Source organism: Taudactylus pleione, unplaced genomic scaffold (assembly GCF_031769625.1).
Source record: "Taudactylus pleione unplaced genomic scaffold, aTauple2 ptg000007l, whole genome shotgun sequence".
Lineage (NCBI taxonomy): Eukaryota > Metazoa > Chordata > Amphibia > Anura > Myobatrachidae > Taudactylus > Taudactylus pleione.
The window spans coordinates 4455527-4480208 of NW_028284410.1; the positions used below are offsets into that span (position 1 = coordinate 4455527).

Consider the following 24682-nt stretch of genomic DNA (forward strand, 5'->3'; position numbering starts at 1 on the left):
AATGGGGCACTGCATTGTTTTTTATTAATAATAAACCTTTCAAAATTGCATATAAGACCTTTTTTGTTGCGGCCCGTACACTCTTAGACATTGAATATTCGACCCGTTTGGTATTTGAGTTTGACATGCCTGTTCTAGTACTATGGTCTATTTTCCATTTAATTCTGTACAGAGGGTTCATTTTTTTATAAACCGTTAGGGGCATATGTATCAAGCTGATTTTTATATAAAATTATGCAGAAACTGTAGTTTCTGTGTAAATTTTATGTATTGTTGCTATGTATTAAAAGCACAATGCAGGAGATTTCACAGAAATCTCCAGCAAAGTACTAATTGGCACTTCAGATCGCAGTTCCCATTATTGTCAACGGGGACTACGATCTCACCCCTATGTACTAAATTCCAAAAAGCTTTTTGGCGTTTAGCCGCGGTAGCTTAAACCATCTTCAGATGGTGTAAACTAAAGGTGGGTACACACCTGACAGATATATCTGCAGGTGATGGTCGTTCATAGACACTGAACGGCCATCATCTGCTTGTGCCCTCGGGTCTCGGCGACCAGGGGGCGAGACCTGGTGGGTGGGTCGGGGGTGTGTCCCGCCCCCTTCTCGCGGCTGCCGCTGTGTGTGTGTACAGGCGGTGTGCAGACCGCCCGTACACACTTGCTGATGGACAGATTTGTCTGCAGACATATCTGTCCATCAGCTGTGCAGCACAGCCAATGCGATATGTCTGTGAACACCGACGTTAATCGATATATTGCGGGTACACACTGGCCGACGGGGAGCAGATATATTGGCCGACCAATTGATCGGCCAATATATCTGTCAGTGTGTACCCAGCATAAGCCTATTGAGGCTCCAGGGGCAGGAGAGAGATCTTTCGATCTCTCCCCCTCAGCCCCCGGCCAGCTCCAGAAGCTGACACTGTGCGCATTCGCAGCGTCAGATTCCCCCGGAGAAGTCCATAGTGCTGCGATTATTATTACATAGACCCCATAGAAACACAACAATAAACACTGTGGCTGACTGTTTTATAGATGGGAGTTAAGGTTGGGTTTCCTTATAAATAAGTACTGGCAAACCTTTTGCTGTTTCATTAGAGCAGCATTTTGTAGCTACAAGGGGCCAGCTCTTATTTGTACCATGATAGTTTTCTATATGAGCAGGCATCAAATAAAAACTTAAATATATAGACAGGTGCTACAGAATAACCAGGTAATAAACAAAACAATCAGAGGGAATGACTTTAGCATATAAAGTACTCCATTGGAGCTGCTCTGGAAATAGCACACCGACAATGTGTGTATATATTAATGCTTGAAATACAGACCCAGTTTCAGAAGAGGAATATTAATAGAATGAGGGGCACTGGTTTTGAAACACGTTTTGTTTTTTTCAGTACTGATTTTAGTTTTCAGAAGTGAAACATCACTAATAAAAAATACAAAAATTAATTATGGATGACTAGGTTACAGTGTTCCTAGTAAATATATATTAATATAAAAATATATATTTCACCTATCAGATGTGTGAAATAATTTCTGGATCAGCTTATTAAACTGTTTTGGAGAATTCTTACACATTGCAGGAACATGTGTGAGTGTATTCCCTCTTAGTGTTGACTACAAGATTTGTTTGGTACAGCTGTGCTCTCATGATCACTTACAGTGTACGTAACACAAGATTAGTCCAGCTTAGGTCAACAGGTGACAGTTTGTAAATATTTCATGAAACACTGGTTATAGAAGGGTGCCTCAATAGGTCTGTGTAATTTGACTAGATTCAGCTGTTAATTGTTCAGTAGCAAACGAATCCATGTGCTTAGTGACAGAAGGAGAATTGATAAACTAAATTCAAATTAACAGATACGGCACAACAAACCCAGATGTTCTAGTTACCAGTGAGTACAGCAATTGTGCTTTCATGTAGATGTGGACATTGGAATTTTTAGTTTGTAATATTTATTTTGTATAGAACTGACTATTTTGTACAAATAACGCTTATATTTATTTATTTTGTTTGTTTGGTTAGGTGCATTACTTATGAAAATAAATATTTTAAATAAAAAGTCAACATTTTTTTAATTATTTTGAAATGCTACTCTTTGTTATGTTTATCAATTACAATTGTTCTTTTACCATTTGCATTTAGGTTACCACAAAGGGACTGTTTGTTTTTGAAAAAATGTCTAAAAACAAGTCGAAGTCCAGATCGGGATCATCCCGTTCCATATCTCGTTCAAGATCTCGTTCATTCTCTAAGTCACGGTCACGATCAAGGTCTCTCTCACATCCAAGAAAGCGTAGGCACAGGTAAGACCACTGCCTCAGACTTGCCAACAAAATTCAGTATACCTAGAATTTTCTTGTAGAGGTACTTTCATATACATTACACTAGTGTGGTGCAAACACAAAATAATTAATTTACTCAGGTATTTTTTTTATCAGCTGGAGTCCAGTATATAGAATTAATGTTTCTCTGTATATTAGTATGTATATTGACCTTTTATGTTGGTTCCAAAGCTCCCTTCCCTCTTTAGAACAGAGGTTACATGATAGCTCTCACATGTGCCAATTCAGCTCTACTAATACAGGTGTAAATGCACATCTGTTCATCTTTACACACATCCTTGTCTTGTTGTTCTGTCTAAACATAACCTTCCCCCTTAGAGCCTAACCCTCCTCCTAGTGCCTAACCCTAATCCTAGTACTTACCGTCTGGATGCCAGCACTGGGATTTTGACAGGTGTCTGGATTCTGGTGCTGGCATTCTAAGCGCCGGCATCCCAACTGTCGGTATTATGACCACATACCATTAAATAGACGTTAACTGTATGGTAGGACAAATAAAATTGTTACAAGTATTAGTCCACGAAGTCTGGTCAATGGGAAGTGTCCATTACTTAAATGCACCAGATCAGTAGTGAAGTCTGTTAGAGGAGGTTTTAATATCCTGCAAATAGCTTTGGTTACTCATCAAAGTAATAAACTAATAAAGAAGGGTTTTTAGTATTTAAAATAATGGTTAACACAACAAATCGGGCTTTCCCAGGAAACGTCTGCATTAAGTTACAAGTGGTTTTTATGTACAGTATTTACACGTATGACATGATGAAGCTGTTGCTATTTATGACTGAGCACAGGGAATAAAAGTTATTTTCTATTTGAGAATAACCGTTTAAAAGGTCACAAAATTCTAATTGGAGAAAGATCACCGAAATCTTAACACAAATATAATATCCTCTTCTTTCTCTGTTTATAACCACATTTTCAGCATAAATTAAGGTGCTAAAAGTCGCATTTTAGCGAAAAGCGTTCGCAGGTGTGAACTTTTCGCACATAAGTGTGTATTGCGCTATCCAATTCCCGAAGTGTTCGTATGTGCCATAGACAGAAACAGACGAAAAGTTTTCACCATCTCGGAGCAGGTGAAAAAATTAGCAAAATCACTATTTTTGGTTAAAAATTTAGGGGCTTGGTTCAGAACCCTTTGGACACTCCCCTAATGACTTAATAGGCAAAAATAATTTATTAAACTTAATTCCCCCTAATAATGACATGTCATTTTTGGGGTGAAAATGTAAAAAGTGTTGGAAAATCTGTACTGGGTCAGGTATTTTGGGGGCCTGTATGGATGGGACAGGTGTTTTAAACATTGCAGGTGGCAGCAGCAGGTGTGTTTTTAACATTTTTTAAAAGTGCACTTTAAAGACACAAATATACTTGCACCCATTTTAATGTACCCCCAATTTAACTGCAGTAATTTAAACTAAAACTGTTACTTTTTATTAATTTTCCACACTCATACGCAAATATGCATATAACAGCCAATTTGCACAATTTAAGAACCCAAAATACTTTTATTAGAGCTAGTAATACTTCTATATTGATTTCCTATGTCAGTTAGGGTTTTTATGGCGTACAGACGGATTTCCCCAATATGCACTGTACTTTTCGCCTTGCGCAATTATCGCACTCATGCGATTTTAATGTGTTGAAAAACCCGAGCGCTCATTGCAAAAAGATTGCACCAAAACTGGCAAATAGGGCGAACACTTCTCCGGCAATAAGGTTTCTTTTTATCGTGGCTAATTGAATACCGCCCTAAATATGTATATGTAGGATGTAGTCAGAATGTCGACATTCATAGGGGGCGATTAAATTCAGTGCGATGTTAAATAACGCTGGGACTGATTATTCAATTGACCCCATCACGCCCTGCCCTTAAGTCAGGAGATGCAGGTTATTTTTGCATTATGCCAGGTGCTTAGTCGCAGTAACCTGCATTCCCCAAATTAAATACTGGGCGCAATGCTGTTAGCGCATGCGCTTAGCCCAAAACAGCATCGCGGCCCTAGTTTAGTTGGATTTCTACTCGCTCCTCAGGAGGGTGCGAGCAAAAATCCTCTAGTCGCAGGTTAACAACAGTCAATTGAATAGCTCAGAAAGCTCCTTCCCGGCATTATTCAATATCGCACTGAATTGAATTGCCCCCATAATGTCTACACTGACAATGTTGCCCGTTATGGCCGTTACACACTAGACAATATGTCTAGTGTGTACCCTCAATGTCACTGACTCCCGAATGCAGGTCTGACGGGCGACATAGTTAGCGTGCAGCATGAAACCCTGCTGTCGCTCCCAACATCGGCAAGTGTGTATGCACTTGCCGATGCCGAGACCCCCGTCGAGTCCAGCAACACGATAGGTCGGCTGGGTACACATCGTTAATGATATTCCTTTCGCAATCTACTTATCTCATATTAACTAAAGTTTTAAATTATTTTCCTTTTTTACCGTTTTAGTTTTAAAGTATATTTTATTTGGGAGATTTGTTTGTTTGTTCTGCATGTGCAAATTTATTGCACTGGAAGGTTTAATTCAATGCAGAAGTAACCCAGGGTTTTCCCAGAGATCTGTAACTATGATCCCTACAGCAATAGCCAAACATTCTATATTTTGCTTGTGTAACAGATTTGTTCTGGTTTTGAGGCATTGCACTAGAATCACTGTTGCTGCCTTTGCAAGTGGTGCCACTGGGACATGGCATTTGCGGTTGGCATATTTACATCATGTTGCCAACGGCTTAGCACAGCAGAATGAGGAATATTCTGAATTGACATGCATTCAAATAAATTTTATGTCTTCGTAAAGTCAATGGGAATAATCTCTACTGTTTTCTTCATTGTCATCCATGTGTCAATTAAGAGTGTTTGGCATTGCAGATTATGGATGCATGAATTTAGAGCAATAGAAAGCTATACACAGCATCCATATATTTGAGGGCATTTCTGAAAGCTGTTAATAAGTCCTTTGTATAATGCAGTATTTTAATACTTTTATTGAAACAATAGTGTTGCCCCATTATGTTTTTTTTAAATTACTGTTTTTATTTTTCTTGCCAAATGCTCTCAATTTGTGTACCTGAAACTTGAGTTTCAGAGGTTAATTTTCCTGTGGTTCATATGGGAAATAACTGAAATCCCCAATGATACACTGTGAATATAATTGAATCTTACAGGCGGAGGCTCTGTTCCCTCAAACCATTTGACAAGTGGTTTAAATTGATAGTCTCTGTCCCATGTGGTATCTGAACTTGGTACTTGAGCTTCTAAGCAAAGCAGATCCTCATATCTGTATTGTGTGACACACGTTAGTCATTCTGTGGCAGTATCTCCTCTTTGCCAATAGCAACCAAACGTCTTGGCACCAGGAGGTGCTGAAATTCTTAGCATTTTACTCCTAGTTTCCCCTCTCTTAACTGCACTGCTATCATTTTAGTAGCTCAAGGTGGCAATATTATATTCTCCTGGGAAAAGTGATTCTCTCCTGGGTATATTTTGGACCCGCGGTGCACAAGCTTGTAGCTTTAGTTTAGATTTCGTCAGCAGCCCAATTCTCAAGCACTTGGTTTTGCTCTGATGGTAATACTAACTTGAATCAAATGAAATCCAAGAAGAGGTAAGATATTTAGGGATTTGATATACTGTTTATTCAGCCAATTATGTGCTATTAAGATGGGATAATATGCTAAATTTAAGTATCATTTTTCCCCTTCCTTTTGGTAATCACGGTGCATGTTTTCATAGTTATATGCAATGAATAATGGTGCGTTTTTAAAAAGCAAGCTTTAGACTATACTTTTTAGTAGTGGTATGCATGTATGTTTGTAGAAATCTAAGTGCAGCATGATGTCCGAGCGCTAAATCCTAGCTTGGAATCGGTGATAACTAAGCTGTTAATTGGTATTTGTTCCTAATGCTTTTACTGCAAACCGTTGTATCTGGTGCTGTAGTTGGGTTCCCCTCTGTTACTCCACTAGGCTACATCTGGTGCAGAGTAGTTTTTTTCCCCTTCTATTTCCTTGCTCTCATCTAGATGATATATGAATTTAAATAACCTATATACCTTTTAGTTTAATGTATATAATTGGATAGATATCCGCTGCAAAGAGGCTGTACAAAGGCTGCTTTTCGCCCAATTCTGATCTGAGATACTGCTTAGCTACAAGGGAAACCAACTGTACAGAAACATTTCTAGCCGTTATTTTTGTGTGCTCCTTTATTTTACATTAGGAGAGACTCCAAGTTCCTTATCAATGAAATACAGTAAAGTTTAGAATGAAAGAGAGAATTTTGGAGCAACCAAGCCATCGTCTTATGAATATTTATAGACTTTAATGGTTTGTAAACCTAGAAAATAAGTGTGTGTAAATGTATATGTGTATGTATGTGTATATAAATGTGTGTGTGTATATATACATATGTGTATATATATATATATATATAATATTATTTTGTAGCCTGCACAACAATTGAGTGTGCTAAAGCCAATAATGAATTTATAAAACAATGCAGTAATTTAGCAATGGCACAATAAGTTGTTATTGTGTATTCATTTTTGACTTTTGCATACTCACTTAATGTGCAGGCTACCAATCAAATCTGGATTGGTGTGAGATATATATATATGTGTGTGTGTGTGTACACCTGGATACAAAGATCGGGTTTATGTTTACTTTTTTTTATTGAATTTTGCAATAGAGGGAAACTAGGTAAATGGTACTTACGAAAGTGAGCAATGGGTTGCAGCACATTTGTTCAGGACTTAACAGATTAGAGACCTTTTTCAAGGACAACATAAGTTAAAAATTAAACATCTGTTATGCTTTTATGCTTTAATATTTTAATGCACATAATACAGATATATCCGATATGAATACTTATACAAATGTGTGAATGTACTATGAAAATAAAGCCTAGAACAAATAAACAATTGGTGATTAAAAAGAAATCTGATAATCATTTTGTTTAACACAATTTTATCTACATTTTTGACTTCCTGAAGTAGTCCCCTTTTGTACATCTAACCTACAAAGCCACTTGTGACATTATTTCTAAAATGAAAATCAAATATTGTTTAGGAAGTTCTTTCCAACACTGTTGCAGACGCTTCCACAAATGTGTAGTCCTTGTAGGTTGCTTTGCTTTCACCCTTCTGTCCGGTTCATTCCAAAACAGCTTGATGGGGTTCATGTCTGGAGACTGTGCTGGCCATTCCATGATTTAAAGCCTATAGTCTTGTTTTCCTCATAGGTAGTTCTGACCTAGCCTGGGGGAATGTGTTCAGTCATTAAGACCAACTAGGCATAGGTAGAGGTTATTGTATGGAGCTGCATATTGATGTGGGTGTCCTTTTTGGTTAATGGTGCCAGTCACTCTGTAACAGAAGATAAATAATTAAAAATGGCAACATTTTTTAAAATATGATGTAACCCGCAGTAATCGGATCTTTGCTTCTATTTTTAAGCTTGACTGAATGGCAGAAAATGACTGATTGCTATGAGTTGCAGCATTTTATTTTGTTTTTATTTTTTAATTTTTTTTACAACTACTTATTACATTTCAGAAATGTCTCCCAATATTTCTGAAATATGTTGAGCTTCAGTGTAATAGCTCTAGATAAAGTTTATTAGGTGAATGGCCAAGTGTTTTTAGTAAATGTCTCTCTGTAAACGTATACCATATACAGGTGTGTCCTGCCTCATCCTTGCTCTTCTCGCGTCATACAGACTCCTTAGTCGCGGCATGAAAATATTGTGGGTCGGAGCGGTAATACGCTAGAGAATCCATGACATGCAATACATAGCTTCACTGCTAGGGTGGCCAGCGCTGTACTGAATTCAGTATCAATGGATGGAGTTGGCACACGTACAGTGTAAACAGTCGCAGATGTAAGTCACCGAAGCAGCAGTGGACAGGGATTTTTCCTGCGAAAAAGTCGCACAACCGACTGCTACTAAGTCGCACACAGTAAATGAATAAAGTTGCACACGCAGTGGTTAATGAAATTATATGTTTTCATTATGAGACTTGTACTGCTAACATTGCCACTAGCAGCTCACAGAACATGTTGCTTTTGAAAGTGTACAGCAGCTACCGTGCAAAGTCGCACCTTAAAGACTTCTTCAAAGCGCAAGCTTCTCTGACTGGTAAAGCATAGGGACAGACCCCTATGTAATAACAGTGAGAATAATCAATAAAGGGGGGCAGGAGAGGACAAATATTTTATTACAGTAAATGGCATCACAAGAGGGGTGTTCAGCACCTAAATAGGCAGCTGCCGTGGGTTAGTGGTATGGTCAGTTAGTGTTCATTCTAGAGGGGCAAGGCATTTGGTTGGCAAAAGAGCACTTTTGTGAGTTCCCAAAAAAGACACTGCAGCCCGTATGTGGGGATGGCACCCGGTAAACTGATTCAGCAGGGCGCTGCCATAAGGGCAGGGCACAGTTTTGCATTTTGAAATCTGGCAGGGCGCCACACCCTGCTAAAAGAACCTAGCAGAAACACTAGTCAATGTTTAACATAACATTCAACTGGGGTTCTTTTCCTGTTAAGGACAAGAGTATTAAGGAATAATTTTGAATTTGATTTTGTTATAAATATTATATATTTTTAAAATTCATTTTAGATTGCTCTTCAAGTGAACTATTGACAAGACATGAAGGTTTTTATATGAATACTGCATGTACATCATTACTGCAGAGGTTACCAAACTCTGCCATTACAGTGCAGGTTTTAAGGATATCCATGTTTATCAATACCTAGCGACAAGTGTTTTTTGCACGGGGCTGACCACCACTCGCATACAGTACAATAGAACTTAATGTAATTTGTTCTTTTAGTAACTGGGCACTGTGGAGGATGAATGACTATCTCTGTGGAAGAATGTGTAACAAGTTGCCGCCCCTCTGATTTTTTTTTTCTAATTACCTGGGGAATTTGCTGCATGAAAACATGCAACATTAGCACAAAAGTCACACAAACTACTGCTACTTGGTCGCATAGTCATTGAATAAAGTCGCATGTTGACTGCTGAACGTATCCTAAATCGCACAGATGTACTCTAGTTGACTGCTGACAATTCCACTAGCAGCTTATAGAACATGTCACTTTTGAAAGTGTACAGCGGCTACCGTACAAAGTCGCACAGACACTTATTCAAAGAGCGAGCTTCTCATACTAGTGAAGTATAGGGACAGGCCCCTATGCAATTATAATGAGCATAATCGATAAAGTACTAAAATATTTGTCCTCTCCTGCCCCACTTTATTATTTCTGTCCAGGGATATACTGTAAATATGCCTTTCGCTTCTCAGTGTTATTGCATATTGGCCTGTCCATATGCTTCACCATTATGAGAAGCTTGTGCTTTAAATAAGGACCCTGTCTCTGCGGCATTATTGCAAGCAATACTCATCTGTGCAACTTTGCACGGTAGCCGCTGTACACTTTTAAAAGCGACATGTTCACATCTAATTTTATTAAACACTACGTGTGCAACTTTATTTCATTACTATGTGCCCAACTTATTAGCAGTCTTTTGGCTGTATTCTTTGCAGGAATAAACTGAATTAAATCCCTGTGCTCCAGTGATCTACAGTACAACAGCATGTGCGACTTTGTACAAAAGAGCTGAGATACTTCCCTGCGGCATTCGCGTATATCTAATTTTTTTGCACAGTCGCTTGTACTAAATTGCAGATAAAAGCATAATTTCACTCCATTGGATGTTTCACGCATATGCAATGATGTTTATCAAAAGTGACATCTGGTGGACCTAACCAGTATTGCGCTATGCTGCAACTACGATGCGTCTTTGTGCGGGCTTAATGGACGCAGCTAGCTCTGCATGCTACATGTCATATGGACACTAGATGAGCAAGGACACATTTATAAGTCGTCTGTAGTTTCTATGTATGCTTATGTTTTGGTTTTTTTTGCCTTGAATCTCCCCATTTGATGATCTCCATATTTAAAGATATGCTCGTAGAAAAGTTTTGCCTTTTTATTATGTCTAATTTTTTGGTTAAAATAGAGATTGATCCATTATTTGGTTTTTCTTGCAACCTTGAAGCCATTTTGACTGCACTTTAGGTATTTAGTGTACATTTTTAAGTTATTTAAATGTTCATCTATATGTATTTTTTCCCTCCAGCTCTCGCTCTCGCTCTAGATCTTACTCACCTGGGTATAATAGAGAGAGAAACCACCCAAGAGTGTATCAAAATCGAGATTTTCGAGGACACAACAGGGGTTATCGGAGACCATACTATTTCCGAGGTCGTGGAAGAGGATTTTATCCACGAGGCCAGCATAACCGTGGTGGTTACGTGAACTATCGACCAAACTGGCAAAATTACAACCGCCAACCATATAGTCCTCGCAGAGCCCGTTCTCGTTCTCGTTCTCCTAAAAGGAGATCCATGTCTCCCAGGTCCAGGAGCCACTCACGAAATTCGGACAAGTCGTCTTCTGACCGCTCTCGGAGGTCGTCATCCTCTAGGTCTTCCTCCAATCATAGTAGGGTGGAGACGAAGCGTAAATCAAGAAAGGAAAAGAAAAGTCATTCAAAGGACCAAAGAGGCTCAGTCCAGGCAACAGATGATGACTCAAAGGAGCAGTCTACATCTGCAGCTGATACTGGCAACAAAATGGAGTCAGGCAAGGCTTGGCAGGATATGGAAGCATATGACACCAGCCCTGTGCTCCAGCACAGTCCTGCAGAGCGTGCACCAACACTTAAAAGCTCTGTTCAATCTGTGGTGGTTAGACGCTGCTCACCCAGGCCTAGTCCTGTGCAGAAGCCTAGCCCTCCCTCTCCCACCTCATTACAGGGAAGTGGTCCCTTCAGGGCATCATCTCGTCAGAATATATTTGACACTAGTTTAAGCCCTCCTAGGAAGAGTCCTTTGACAAAGAGCCCACCCACAATGGGTTCGATTTATGGAAATCAGAGAGAAGAAAGCCGATCTGGCGAGATGACCGCACCAATAGGCACTGGATATAAACGGTATGTTTTGTGTTTCATAGCCCTCTTAATATAACCATATTCTACTGACATACTGAGATTAATAATCCTCCTTTAGTTACAAGATTATGATTGTATATTAATGCACTACTTACTGTGGTAGACACATCTGCTCAGATGAAGCCAATGAGGTTACTGAATGGCATTTTAATTCAGCAGTTGGTAGTCTGTATATAATGGCACACAGATATATTGTCAGATACAACACAATTTTCCTTATGTGAGGTGATAAAGGCCCGGTTTGAACGTTCACCTATGCAGCATAGTGGGAACATATGTTTTAACTAGCATATCTAGCCAGAGGAATGCACATCGAACTAAAAATCTTTTTCCTTTAGGAATTTATTTGCTTAGGAATTTAATGGGTATAAGTACCATGTGATATTGTCTAAAATTACGGCTATGCGACCCTGTATGTTAAATCCACTACCCTCTGTGAGCTGCAATGTGAGACCAGCATAAATTCTTATTAATTTTTCTAAAGAACATGTTGCATGCATGACAAATTGCCATTACATTTTTGCTTGTAAGCAATTCTTCAGTTACTATATAAATATAAGAATAGATAGTTCACATCGCCCTACGCTCATGTCACCCTATTCTTAGAAATTTGCCAGCATTAATTTTAGCATTTGTGTTTTGATAGCTGGTATTTCCCTGTACAAAAATACTTGTTTGCTCCCCTGACATGGTTATCGTAAAAAATGGATCTGTCTTATGTAAATTTTTATTTTTTAATGGATAATGTTTAGCCTGTTAAATGTTATTGACAACGTCTCAAAGTGGCTGCTCTAGGGCACCAATCATGTAGAAGTAATACAACCTTGAGGCTATAAACCGTGCTCTATTCAAACTTATACAATGTGGGATGTGTTTCCTCTATCATACACTTGTTTTTTTATATATATCTATTTTTTTGTTTTTATTTTGTTTACAGTGTGCAGGCAATTTTTAAACCCTGTAGGAGACTTGCATCAGTGTTGACGTATATTTTGCCTGTTGAGGCTTTGTTTTTCCAGTTTGTGTTCTTTTAAAGAGAAACGCTCCGAAGCAGATGAAAATAAATGTATCAAGGTCTCAAAATGCAGACCAAATAACCTAATCAGATAGAAAAAAAAAAGCTCACTCAAAAATGCCGTTCTACCAAATACAGGTTGGTAAAGTGACTGCGGTAGTTTGGATAAAAGCATAATATCTCTCTTAAGATCCAAAAGATCAGTTTAGGACAAGAAATGGTAAGTATCTGTTTTTGATTACGCTCAGACACAGGGTTCGCATATATAACTCCACCATCATTTAATTCTAAAGCAGCAGTTCTACCAAGTCAAATTCAAGCCGAAGTTGAATTAATGTACCCTTAAAGTGCAGTTCAGCTCGTGGCAGCACGAGGGAGCCATCATCATTGTTGCAGCTTCTGTGAATTTTCATGTGAAATGTTTATTTTTTTGGACGCACATATACTTAGTGTTTATAAACTTTGGATTCCTTGTAAATGGTGCATATTTTACAAAAATTAGCCCTTTGCCTACTATACACAGAAAAATGGGTATGTGCCCTAGAATGCATATGATTATTCTGGTTGCTTCTAAGCTGGAACATTGAGAATGTGACAAATAGATAGGTGTCTTCATCAGGCATGTAAAAGGCAATGTGCATGTGTGGAACTGCTGCTTTCAATGTATTGTGCCATCAGTGTCCATGTGTAACTTTTCTTCCATACATTGTCATCTTCAACGATGGGGGTAACTTCCAAGCAAGGGTTTGTGTATTTAGCGTGAAGGGATCCTTGTGGGCCATAAACAAGACTGAAATTACCATAAATATTACTGCTATTTCTCTGATGCTGATCGATAAGTGTATACGTTGCTCATAACTGTTTGGTTTCTTTAAGTTATTTTACTAATGTAAATTGCATTTATGTATTTTATATATCGGGGCTTGAGTGTTTATGCATAGATTACTTGCATAGGAGGTAATCCCCTATGCATTTTTCTTTTATCCTGAAGGTTTATGGAAGAGCAGAAAAATAAGGCATCTGAACTAGAAAAAGAGAATGGAAAAGATAAAGAAAAGATGACTAACTTGGAAAAAACAAAAGATCGTAGCAGCCCTACTGATTTTGCTATGAGTGAGCTGGAAAGGTCTTATAGGAAGAGCATATCCCCAAAGCGCTACAAAATGCGAGAGGATTTGGAAAAGATGAAGTTGGCGGAATTGCGTTTTGCAAAAGAGGAAGCAGAGAAGGGTCGTGCAAGGAAAGACTCTGATAGCGACTCGAAGAACCAGGACCCATATGATCCAGCAAAATGGGAGGAATTGTCCTTCATACCAAGCGCAAAGGAGAAACGCAAAAAGTCAGAGGAGATGGAGGATGACATTTACACAGAGAGGCCCAAGAAGGAGGAGAAAGTTTCCAAGTCCAGTCATAAAGGGTTTCTACCTGAGAAAAATTTCAGGGTTACAAGTTTTAAGGCTGCAAAGGATAGGAGCGAGTCCCCTCCACCTAGGAAATCTTCAGAAAGCAGAGAAAAGCTTCTATCCAAGGAGGATCTGTCTTTTTCCAAATCAAATTTCTCGGTTAGCCGAGAGATGGGACCTAGTGTCCGTCTAGACTCCTTTGATGAAGATCTTGCACGGTAAGTAGCTCTCATGATTTAGACAGAAAGCAGAAAGTTCTTAGCTGGCTAAATTACATTTTTATATGGAAATATTATATGGACTGTTATTTAAAGCGTGTTCAGAACACCTCTACTTTTCATTAATCCAGTCAAATGTGGTGATCTGAAGAACTGTTTTTTTATTATACAATAGAGGAAATTGGTAAAACTGAAAATAAATGATAGAATGTTATTACAACATGCACTGATGAGATACTGCAATACAAACATGCAAGATGCAGAAACACGAACACAGTCTACAAACATTAATAAGTCACATTTCCAAGAGTATCCTGGAATACATACTCCCTATCAGCAGATCTATAATGGCAAATTGAGGGATGAGAAACTCTCCATCGGATGCTGGCTGAGAGGAGCATGGAAGTGGATAGATCCCCTTCAGTATTTGTACCCTGATGTCATCAGTTACTGTCCAACGTCATTCCCTATCCACTTGGACAAAGAGGGAGAATATAAACTTGTGGAAAGCGAAGCGAGCCACCATGTCTGAATCGTGGCCAGCGAAGCGAGTACGTGAGGGGACAAATTTCTTCTTTTGATGGCCTTTATGGGCATGGAACCGCACTTCCGCCCTCACTTTACGTCACTTCCAGGTACAAATACTGAAGGGGATCTATACCTTTCCAGAGGTGCACATGTGTGTGGATGTCTGGCTAACCATGTAAGAAGTGACATGGCTGCCTCCAGTAATTACCCAGAATACCCTGAGAACTGAGTTTTGGTAGCCTGTGAGGTTCACAACTACACTACTTCTGTGCTGACCTCTAGATGGGGTTGATATCATGAATGACTAATCAGAACTACATATGCTGGAGGCATGACATCCACTGTGCGGCACTGTGATTTTCTAATACTGACCCTTTCTCTATGTAAATGCATTAAGCTATTTGTACAGTGTTTAAGTGCTTGGAGGAGTTGCAGTGGCGAGTGCAGAACTTTCCAGCTTGACTCAGAAACTAAGGGAATAATGCAGTTCCCAGCGCAGCGATGTTGCTCCCGGGATGAGTGCCTGGAGCTATTCAATTGCCCACATCGACCCCTGCAGCGAGATGCAGTTTACTGTAACCAATGCCAGGGGCTCAGTCACGCTAAACTGCTTTTCCCGGGCACAATGCTGTTCAAAAACAGTAGTTAAGTCGGATTTGTGCTCGCACCTCAGTGTATGAGCAGAAATGCTCTAGTCGCGGAATTACAGCGTGGCCAATTAAATAGTTTTGGGCTCTCATCCTGGGAGCTACATTGCCGTGCTGGGAATTTTAATTGCCCCCTAAAAGTTCAGTAATTTATACATATTGGAAAAACTTAGAGGGGATTCTGTGTGAATATTAGTGAGAAAATGGGATATGTTAAGCTGGGCATTCACTATACAATTTTCTGTCCTATATCTGTCCAATCTGGCTGGTTGGAATGAAAACCTGGTAATGTATGGGAGCAAATGACAGTCGTCCATTTGCTCACAAACACTGGAAAATAGCCAAAAATGTTTGTTCAGATAAATTGGATAAAACGCACAAATTTAACCAATTTGAACAATTTTTTTGTCCTTTTTTCAGTGTTTAAAACCATATGATCGACTGTCACTGGCTCCCATACATTACCAGGTTTTTCATTCCAACCAGCCAGATTGGACAGATATCTTACAGATAATTGTATAGTGGATGCCCAACTTTACTCTGCAGTATATTCTGTACTTAAAAAAAAGAAAAATCAGTAACCAGCCGACAGGTCCAACATTTAGAGGTGACCTCCAGCACTATTTAACAATTTTTTATTTTCTTTCAGTGTGGTCCAATTAGTGCAATGTGATAATTGTGTGGCCTCTTATATTTACAGTCCAAGTGGAGTAATGGCTCATGAGCGGAAACTGTCACGTGACCTTGTTCACAGTAACAAGAAAGATCAGGAGTTCAAGTCCATTTTCCAGCACATCCAATCTGCACAGCCTCAGCGCAGCCCATCCGAGCTGTTTGCACAACACATTGTGACCATTGTGCATCACGTTAAAGGTAGTCTACTTGATGTCAAACTAACAAGTGTCTGCAGATAAATACACCTATTGTTTGTTTTGTAATGCATTACCAGCAGACTGGAAGTCCTTTTTATTTGCGTTATTTTTCAAATATCGTATGCCTGCATAGCAGGATGGAGAGTGATTGTAGATAGCCCTTCTTCCTTTTATTTCAAGTATGGAACCTATACTTCTCTAATGTTTTATATATCAATACAAACACACATACTTATAATTTTCTTTAAACCATTTGCAACCATCTACATATATGTATGTAAATATTGGCATACCGTTGCAAATCTTGGTACAAGGCTGTTGGGAAACTGCCTTTCCTTTTGCTGGTGCTGGGATTATCTTGAACATGTTTTCCCTACAATGTTGACTTCCGTCTGAAGTAAGATGCTTGAAATGGACAATTTAATTCAAACCAACAATACTTGCTGAGTAATTTCTACACACAAATATTTGCTTCAATGAACAGAAGAAAGCAAAATTATCTTTAGTCCGAACACCTGAACGTGAAACACAAATATTATCTACAATATCCTCAATCAGTTTATGTTGAACTGGGCTTCATCCGTGTGTTAGTGACGTGCCCCATGGCCAGTCTAAAACAAAATGTTAAGGTCTACATTGATTGCTTGTGTTTACCTGCGGTCTCCATCTTTTATTCTTAAAAGAGCTGTAATTGATTGGAAAATTCCATTTAATGTCAGATATATTTGAAGATGTTTCTGTGTTCTCGTGTTTCCCATTAGGGAAATCTGGGTAAGATGCAGTTGATTCTAAGCATAAAAAGTAGAAGCAAACTGCAGAACATTGAATTGCATCTGGTAATTGTGATGCTTTTGCTCAGAAGCTTGAGCATTAGTCACCAATTCTCTCTTGTGCTTCAGTTTGGAATGTTGTGATGTACAGAATATAGCTGATGACTTGGGCAGCACTGACATTTTCTATCCTGGCAAACTACAAAATGTGCAATTCCATAAATGTCAATGCATTTAAATAGTTGGCAGTAATTTCCCTAAGTACTGGGTAATTATGTTTTTATCAGGCGGTTTTATTAGGATTAGAAAAGGTTATTTGTATAGAATATACACTCCAACGGGACGTGTCTGGGGACATGCATAGTATGTGAGTTCCCCTCGCACATTTCATTTCATATGATGACAACCTATGCTGCTTCAAGTTATAGGCATATATTGTAATAGTGTGTTGCTGGCAGGTGGTGGCCAATTTCTGAATCACTGGACTAAGCGTATCTTGTGAAGTGTGATAGTACTGAGCTCCATTCTGGGTGCAGTGGGAGTTGGGTGTTACAGGCTAAATTTGGAATTGAGTTTAAATATAGTGCTACCTTATACAAAAGTAATACTGAGAAATTGTAGCACTGGTGATCAAACCATGGATGTACTGTATTTAGAAGCATTAGTATCATATTTAATAGAAATGTACATATTTATATAATGGTCAGTCTATTCATTTTACACCGCATATTAAAACTGTATTTTGACCATATTTATGATTTATGTAATTCAAAGGTCTTTTTCTGCCATTGTTGTTTAACAGAGCACCATTTTGGGCCCACAACTATGACGCTGAGTGAGCGTTTCTCTAGTTACCTAAAGAGGACAAAAGATCAGGAGCCGTCAAAAAGTCGGAAGAGTCCAGAAATTCACAGGTACTGCTTACACCAGTAGTGTCCATGCTGCGTTCTTTTTGTATACATAGTATGAATAAGCACTGTGCCCTAATTCCCATCTCTTACCGTACCTGTATTGTCTCTTACAGGAGAATTGACATTTCTCCCAGTGCTTTTAGAAAACACGGATTTTTACATGAGGATGCAAAACACACTAAGGAAGGAAGCCACAAGGTAAGATATTGGTTTCATCTATTACAACCTTTACGTAAAATAAAATCTTAAGAACTAAGTAGGTGTGTTGTGTCTCTTTAAGACGTGCTTCTCTCTTGCTCTCTACTTAAGTTTGTGTTTTTCTTTTAAGGATGTGAAATATTTCTAAAAAAAATGAGCTGCAAAGTGTTAACATTTTTTATAAAAACAAAATCTATATATCAACAACCTTTGTGAAGTGGTTTAGGATATGGTAAAAATGAAATCACTCCAAGGTCTATTATGGTTGAACTTGAAACACAGAGGAATTTTGGATCCAAAATCTCCAGTGATGAGCAAATGACCCTAATATATTTTTGGGTTCTGCTTGTAAGTATTCCACTCTATTGTATACCAGACTCATTGTGTTAATAACAGCCAGTTGCATGTCCTGGAGGGTGGAGATTCCATCTGCACATTGGTAGAATTCTGGTGACTGTTACCACAAAGTTATCTGTGTCGCTTTGGCAGAGATTTCTCTGTAAATGCAAAGGACTGTGATGGCATGCTGAAGATGCAACGAAATGCTGGTTACATTTCATTGTGACCTACCAAGCAAACATTTACTGAATAGTACTGATGACATCTGCCAAACATCAAGATGACTGATGGAAGTCATTATTCTGTTCTGTTAGACACTAGTGGTTAACTGGAAGACTGGGAACAAAGTAATCAGAGAAGATCTAATTTGTGTTTCCTGTACAGTTTTGTATATTTTGGAGAGATCTTATATGCTTTTGAAAATTCTAATACTTCCTCATATACTTGTATAAAATATAGAATGATCCCAATTTTACCGCTTAACTTCAGCTGCAATGGTTTCTTGTTGCGGCTTCTGATAAATTTAGAGGACTGGAACTACAAGCATAGATGGGAAGGAATGGTGAAATCCTTTCATATAACAGGAATTCATATTTGTAGTAATACATTTAGATCATTCAGTTTAAGATTATACCATGCATTGTATACTGATGATGTATAATTGTGTGTGTGTGTAAACAATATGTTTATTTATGCCAATATGTAATAAGATGAAAAGTTCAGTGTTTATTTGAAGTTAGATAATTAGTTGAATATACTGTTTTCACTTCCCCATAATAAAAATAATAGCAGAGCATTTCTTATGTTATGCAATGTACTATTTACATCAGTCACAATATAGATTTTTCAAGTGGAAAGTGTTTCCCAAGTATGCTACAGAATTGGATTACAGAATAAACCTCATCAGACTTTGCACTTTTCCAGTTTTGCTTAGTGCACTACAATATCTTGGTTAGTCATCAAAGGTGGTCTAATTTGTTCTGTCACTGCAGGGAGAGGGGAAATACAGAGAGGAGCCCTCAGATTTGCGGCAGGACATAGAACGCCGCAAAAAACATAAAGACAAGCGTGATCATTCTCGGGACACTGGGGATTCCAGAGATTCGAGCCGGTCCAGGGAACGGTCGCCCGAGAAACCTGACAAGCCAAGGAAATCCTCCAAAAAACACAAGTATGTAATATTGAGTGCCCTTAGTTCGTTTCAAAACTCTAATTTTTTCCCAGAGCTAGAGTAATGTGTATTGCATTTTATGGATTGTCACCTCAATGAGTTTCCAATTCTCTGATTAACTTTCCTTCCTTTTAATGTAAAAAAAGATTCAATGCTTTAAATCATGAGATTACTGAAATTATCTTATTGATCCTGGTGATTAGAAGTGTTTAGGCAACAAAATGTCATCTTATTATTAATTGTGATCTGAAATCTGACCGGTATGTATCTTAAAGCCCACATTTTGCATTGTGTTCTCAAGCACCTGAGGAATACATATTTTCTACCTGTCATCACAGCAGCGAAGCTTTCAAACTAAGAGGGGTATTCATGTAGCAGTGAAATGCCCCGTTTTGTGAAGCAGTACAGAAAACAGGGCATTTTATTGCTTCCTGGTATTCAAGAAAAGGTATACCGTTATAGAAGTCTAGGATTTCTCCAGTGGTTCCGCTGATTAGTATTAGAATTCGCTTCCCCCAGACACTAGTATAGGAAGAGCGATTCAGAGAAGAATGGAAAGGTAATATTTCAGTTTTGCTTTTCAATTTCATTCTGCCATCTGGAGATGGTGAAATGAGCTGAAGTGCCTCTCTGTAGGGGTATTAGCTGTGAAGTTCATTGCTTTTTCCCCATCGCTACACCCCCTTATGTCCAGTGGCAACCATGTGACGTGGGCGAACGCTGGAGCGCAAGGCACTGCCAGCGCATGTGTTGTGGGAAGACGACATATTGGACTCCCTATTTCTTTCTTTGCACTGCTTCCCAGGATCGTGGAGGGGCTTCGTTTCTTAGGATGTCGCCGGACAGGTAAGTTTTCATGAATGGCTACACCACATTCATCTATATCGCATTTATATGATGCAATATATAGTGATATTTTCCAGTAGCCAGTTCCTGGTCTATATGAATAGACCCCTAAACACCTAGAGGGTGTAAAGTTTTGCAGTTCTATGTTTTATTATTCCTGAAGTAGAATAGCAATCACGGAATTGGTACTCTTGGTAATAGGCATAATTAAAGACATGGGGCAAAATTTACTAAGCGGCGGTTTCTATTCTATCCTAAACCTCAGCGGTTTGGTGGCGGTTTTTATTCTAAGCCCCGGGGGTTTGGTGGCTGTTTCTATTCTAAACTCTGGGGGATTGGTGGCGGTTTCTATTCTATTCTAAACCCCGGGGGTTTGGTTTTGCAGCAGTTTCTAAATGACAGCCCTATTCTATTCTAAAATGTGTTTTTACTGTGGTTTGGCGGCGGTTTTGCTATCTCCAGATATACTAAGGGCAAAAAATCCTGCTGCAAAACTGCCATCAAAACACATTTTAGAATAGAATAGAATAGGGCTGTCATTTAGAAACTGCTGCAAAACCGCCACCCAACCCCCGGGGTTTAGAATAGAATAGAAAGCACCACCAAACCCCCGGGGTTTAGAATAGAATAGAAACCGCCGTCAAACCGTCGCTTAGTAAATTTTGCCCATGCTCTCATTTCCAGCTACTACAGCATTGTGTTAGACAAAGCAATGTTGAACATTTAATGGGACTTATTTATATATTTTTGTTCCGATCTTCTGTTTTTCATTAAATGTATTGTACGTATCCACAAGAACAATGCAGAGCAGCTAGGTCTTGCTTTTTGGTATTCAGCAATTAATAACACACTTTGTTCTGACCTAGACCTTCTACACCATAAGTGTTAGCTAATTAGTAGTGTATACACTTATGTGCACATATGTCCTCATCCGTCTAGCCTCAATATGCCATGTGCCGCAAGTTGCCGTGCATCTTTTTTGTCCCAAAATGTGTATGACCATGGGCCGTATTCAATTAGCGTTGAAAAGTCGGAATCCGCAAAAAGTATGACGTAATTTCGCTAGGCAGAAACTTTACGTCCTATACAATTGCAAAGACTTTTCGCGTACGCGGAAAGTCAATGCAATGTAATAGGTGAAAAAGTTTCTCCTCTGAATAGCAGGCGGAAAAAACAAACTGCAGAATTGCGGCTTTGGGTTGCAAAGGTGCAGAAACCGCTGTGCACCCGTGGGACAGCCCCCCAAAGGATAACTACGTTAAAAGAAAAGTGAGGAACACCCCAAAAAATTACTTTGTAAATGGGGTTGAAAAAGTACAAAGTGGGGGGTACAAACACAAAAAGTAGCAAAATAGACTTTTGGGGGTCTGCAAGTATGGATGAGGTGTATTTTTGATTGCAGGTGCTTGCTGAAGTTTCGTTGTTTGCGGCACTTAAAACTTCACTGTAGCAATTTTAAACCATGCTTGCACCCATTTTCAAGTACCCCAAATTTGATAGAACTACTTATTTTCATGAAAACGTACTGCTAATGCTATTCTTCACCACTTGTGCAAAGACTCTATTAGCTTCAGTAGGGCTAATCGGGGACATCTATAATGATCCCCAATGTTAGTGCATCTTTTGGGGGGTGTCAGGCTGATTTCCCTTTTTTTTACAGCACTTTTTCGTCTTGAGTTTCGCCGGGTTGCGTTTTCGCGTCCTTTGGAATTGAATACGGCGAATAGCGGGGGCGCACCCGATAAGTTTCCATGGCCAAAACACGCGATGCAGGCGGAAAAGTATCGCGGGTGCGGAACTAATTGAATACGGGCCTGAGTCTGTATATGAAGCACAACGGAACTTGTAGTGGAAAAAAGTTGCGGCATATTAGCACTTCATATACAGATTCATACTCCGTCTCACACAGATATACAAGTGTTGCATATCAAATTAATCAGCAGAGTCTCTGGTGCATACTAGTCACATACTAGTTACATCGCATTGCGACACAGACACATTTTCTGACAAAAGACCCCCGGTGCTAGCAGTCGCACAGGACCTAGCGTGCCAAGAGTCGCTGTTTGGCGTGATTGCAGCAGGAATGTATAAGGTCACTTTTGTACTTTTTTTTCACGCAGTATGGTGACAATCCATTTAGAATGAGGTAGACAAGATAGAGGTAACATTTACCGTATAGACCGGAAAAAAATTCTGTTTGCCATGCTATGCTCTTAAGTTTGAGTGTTTAAGATCTCGCGGACACTTAAGAAATCAAGTCTGAACATCAATAAAGTTGTTTTTTTCTCTTTCTCTGATACAGGAAGCACAGGAAAGTGCGTGAGCGTTCTCGTTCCTCCTCTTCCTCATCACATTCCTCCCATTCCTTACGGGCCCCAGCAACAGAAGAATTCCCTCCAGAGAGCGAGGACAAGGATGAAAATGGTGGAAGCTTGGATAAGGCACGTTCAGGAAGCAAGGATTTCCAAGGAGCCAGTGACCGAGGCCGAGCGCGGGGAACTTTTGTAAGATAGCTTTCTGGGGAGCAAAATAAAGCGATTACACTGGGTTTTTATAAATGATTGCTGTTATTGTGTGCCATGGGTTAGTACTGCAAAATTATTTTTTTTCCATTTGTGGATGGAAGTCCTTGATGACGAAATTGCAGAACCACTTTGAGAGACTAACTGAACATTTGTTTTAATGCATCCTGTTGTTAAACTTGCTCTATAGAAAATGTTTCCCCTTTTACCATTAAAACTTGTTAAACCTAGCCACTGTGCTTTGTTATAGAAGTGTAAGATATTGTCTAGTTTTTTTTCATGAAGTCAGGGTCCTCTAAAATTGTAAAACTTTGTGTACTGTTGTGGTTACTCTTTGTATGGAGGTTGCGTTTCTGTCTGTTTTTACTCTCAATGGAGAGCCACCATTTAGTTTCCCAATCTTTGTCAATACTTAATTTGCTTTGCTTGGGTACAAAACAGATCCTATAGAAAAGCATACATACTGGGTTTTCATATGGGAGGATAAATCTGAAAAGAAATAATCAAAATCTTCACCTGTATAATATAATTGCATTTTTAATTGGCAAGTTTTGCACCTCTTTCATATACGGTTATGTCTTGTTTCTAGTAATCTGTACTATAACTTTGCAGGATTGATTTGTGTGGCAGATTTATATGGCTGCTACTGCAAATAAAGTCTGTCTCCTGAACTGGCCAGTCAGGAAGCTTCTTGGTGAGCAGATAATGGCAGAAGGAGGAAGGGAGTGTGGTTTATTCTGTAAATAATCCAAAGCCTCTCTGCTCACAACATCAGTTTGTTATTTATTAGCCACTGATGTTTTTCACACCCTAGTATTGAATTTATTTTGCCATTTATTGGCGTAGTCACATTCCAAAATCAGTATCGGTAATTTGTTTATGCAGTACCCAGGGGGTTTGCAGTAGAGATGTTCGGTTTTACTCAGATATGTTCTGAACTCAAAAACGGCATCATATTGGCTATCCAGCTGTCACATGTTTTAGATAGCCAATAAGATAAATCCGAACTTGTGCTAATGTGGTGAAAAGAACTGAGTAAATCCGATCCCGCACATCTCTAGTTTGCGGAAAGGTTTGAATGCTCAGAAAACTCAGCTTTTGATTATTCCTCTTTTTTTTTTTTTTTTCTCATTGAGGTTGCAAGAAAGTGAACTAAAAGCAAATGTGTATATTTTAAACATCATCAAGAAATATTTTTGGTTCATGGTTGTGTATCCATCTACCTTTCTAAAATGGCAAAAATCAGGATGCTTTTATGCAGGGTCTTCAATTAAATACATAAAATGTGTATAAAATAATCATTTTGTAAAGTAGACAACCTACCTCACTAAATGTGTGTTGATGACCTGATGGGTGTTATAACCACCAATCTTTATGGTGCAGAGTGTTATTGCCACCAGATAATAGCACGCTGCATATGCTTGAGCACATTCAGTCCTTCCCCAGCTCCTATTTGTAATTCTGTATTGTAGGGTATTCTTGTCTGGTGATCATCCTGATCTTATCAGATGTGTGCAGGAAGAGTCCCACTTGTCTTTAGCCCTGTGGAGGTTAAACCCTGTGTGTTGCGTTACAGAGTAATTTATGTTAATATACCTCATCTTTAGAGGTGATTAAACTTTTTAAAATTGAAATAAATCCATGCCATGACATATAGCCTATTCAAAATTTTTCTGAAATAGTACTACTTTCAAGTGCTATTAATGGATATACACACCTTAATAGCAAGGAGGCCTGCAGCACCCCAGTATACTTAACTAGATGGCAATAAATGGAGCATCAACACCTTGTTGGTATGTTAGAGATAGTTTGACCCTGAAATTTATGAAATTTAAAAAATTATAATTACATGAAAAATATGCCATCATTTA

The 24682-nt window shown here is 38.9% G+C and overlaps 1 protein-coding gene across 6 annotated transcripts in view; it reads left to right on the forward strand.

Moving 5' to 3' along the window:
• The window catches only part of THRAP3 (thyroid hormone receptor associated protein 3), a 68289-nt gene that overhangs the window by 38256 nt on the left and 5351 nt on the right, over nucleotides 1–24682 (forward strand). For 5 of the 6 annotated variants that reach the window (XM_088461014.1, XM_088461233.1, XM_088460940.1 and 2 more), the window contains 8 exons: nucleotides 2154–2314; nucleotides 10499–11353; nucleotides 13378–14007; nucleotides 15883–16055; nucleotides 17627–17738; nucleotides 17849–17933; nucleotides 19265–19443; nucleotides 22592–22793. In XM_088461014.1, coding sequence (XP_088317140.1) covers nucleotides 2187–2314; nucleotides 10499–11353; nucleotides 13378–14007; nucleotides 15883–16055; nucleotides 17627–17738; nucleotides 17849–17933; nucleotides 19265–19443; nucleotides 22592–22793 — 2364 coding nt within the window. In that variant the 5' untranslated portion in view covers nucleotides 2154–2186. Of the gene's footprint in view, nucleotides 1–2153; nucleotides 2315–5679; nucleotides 5963–10498; nucleotides 11354–13377; nucleotides 14008–15882; nucleotides 16056–17626; nucleotides 17739–17848; nucleotides 17934–19264; nucleotides 19444–22591; nucleotides 22794–24682 lie in introns of those variants that run through there. The other variant, XM_088461215.1, reaches the window with a different exon arrangement.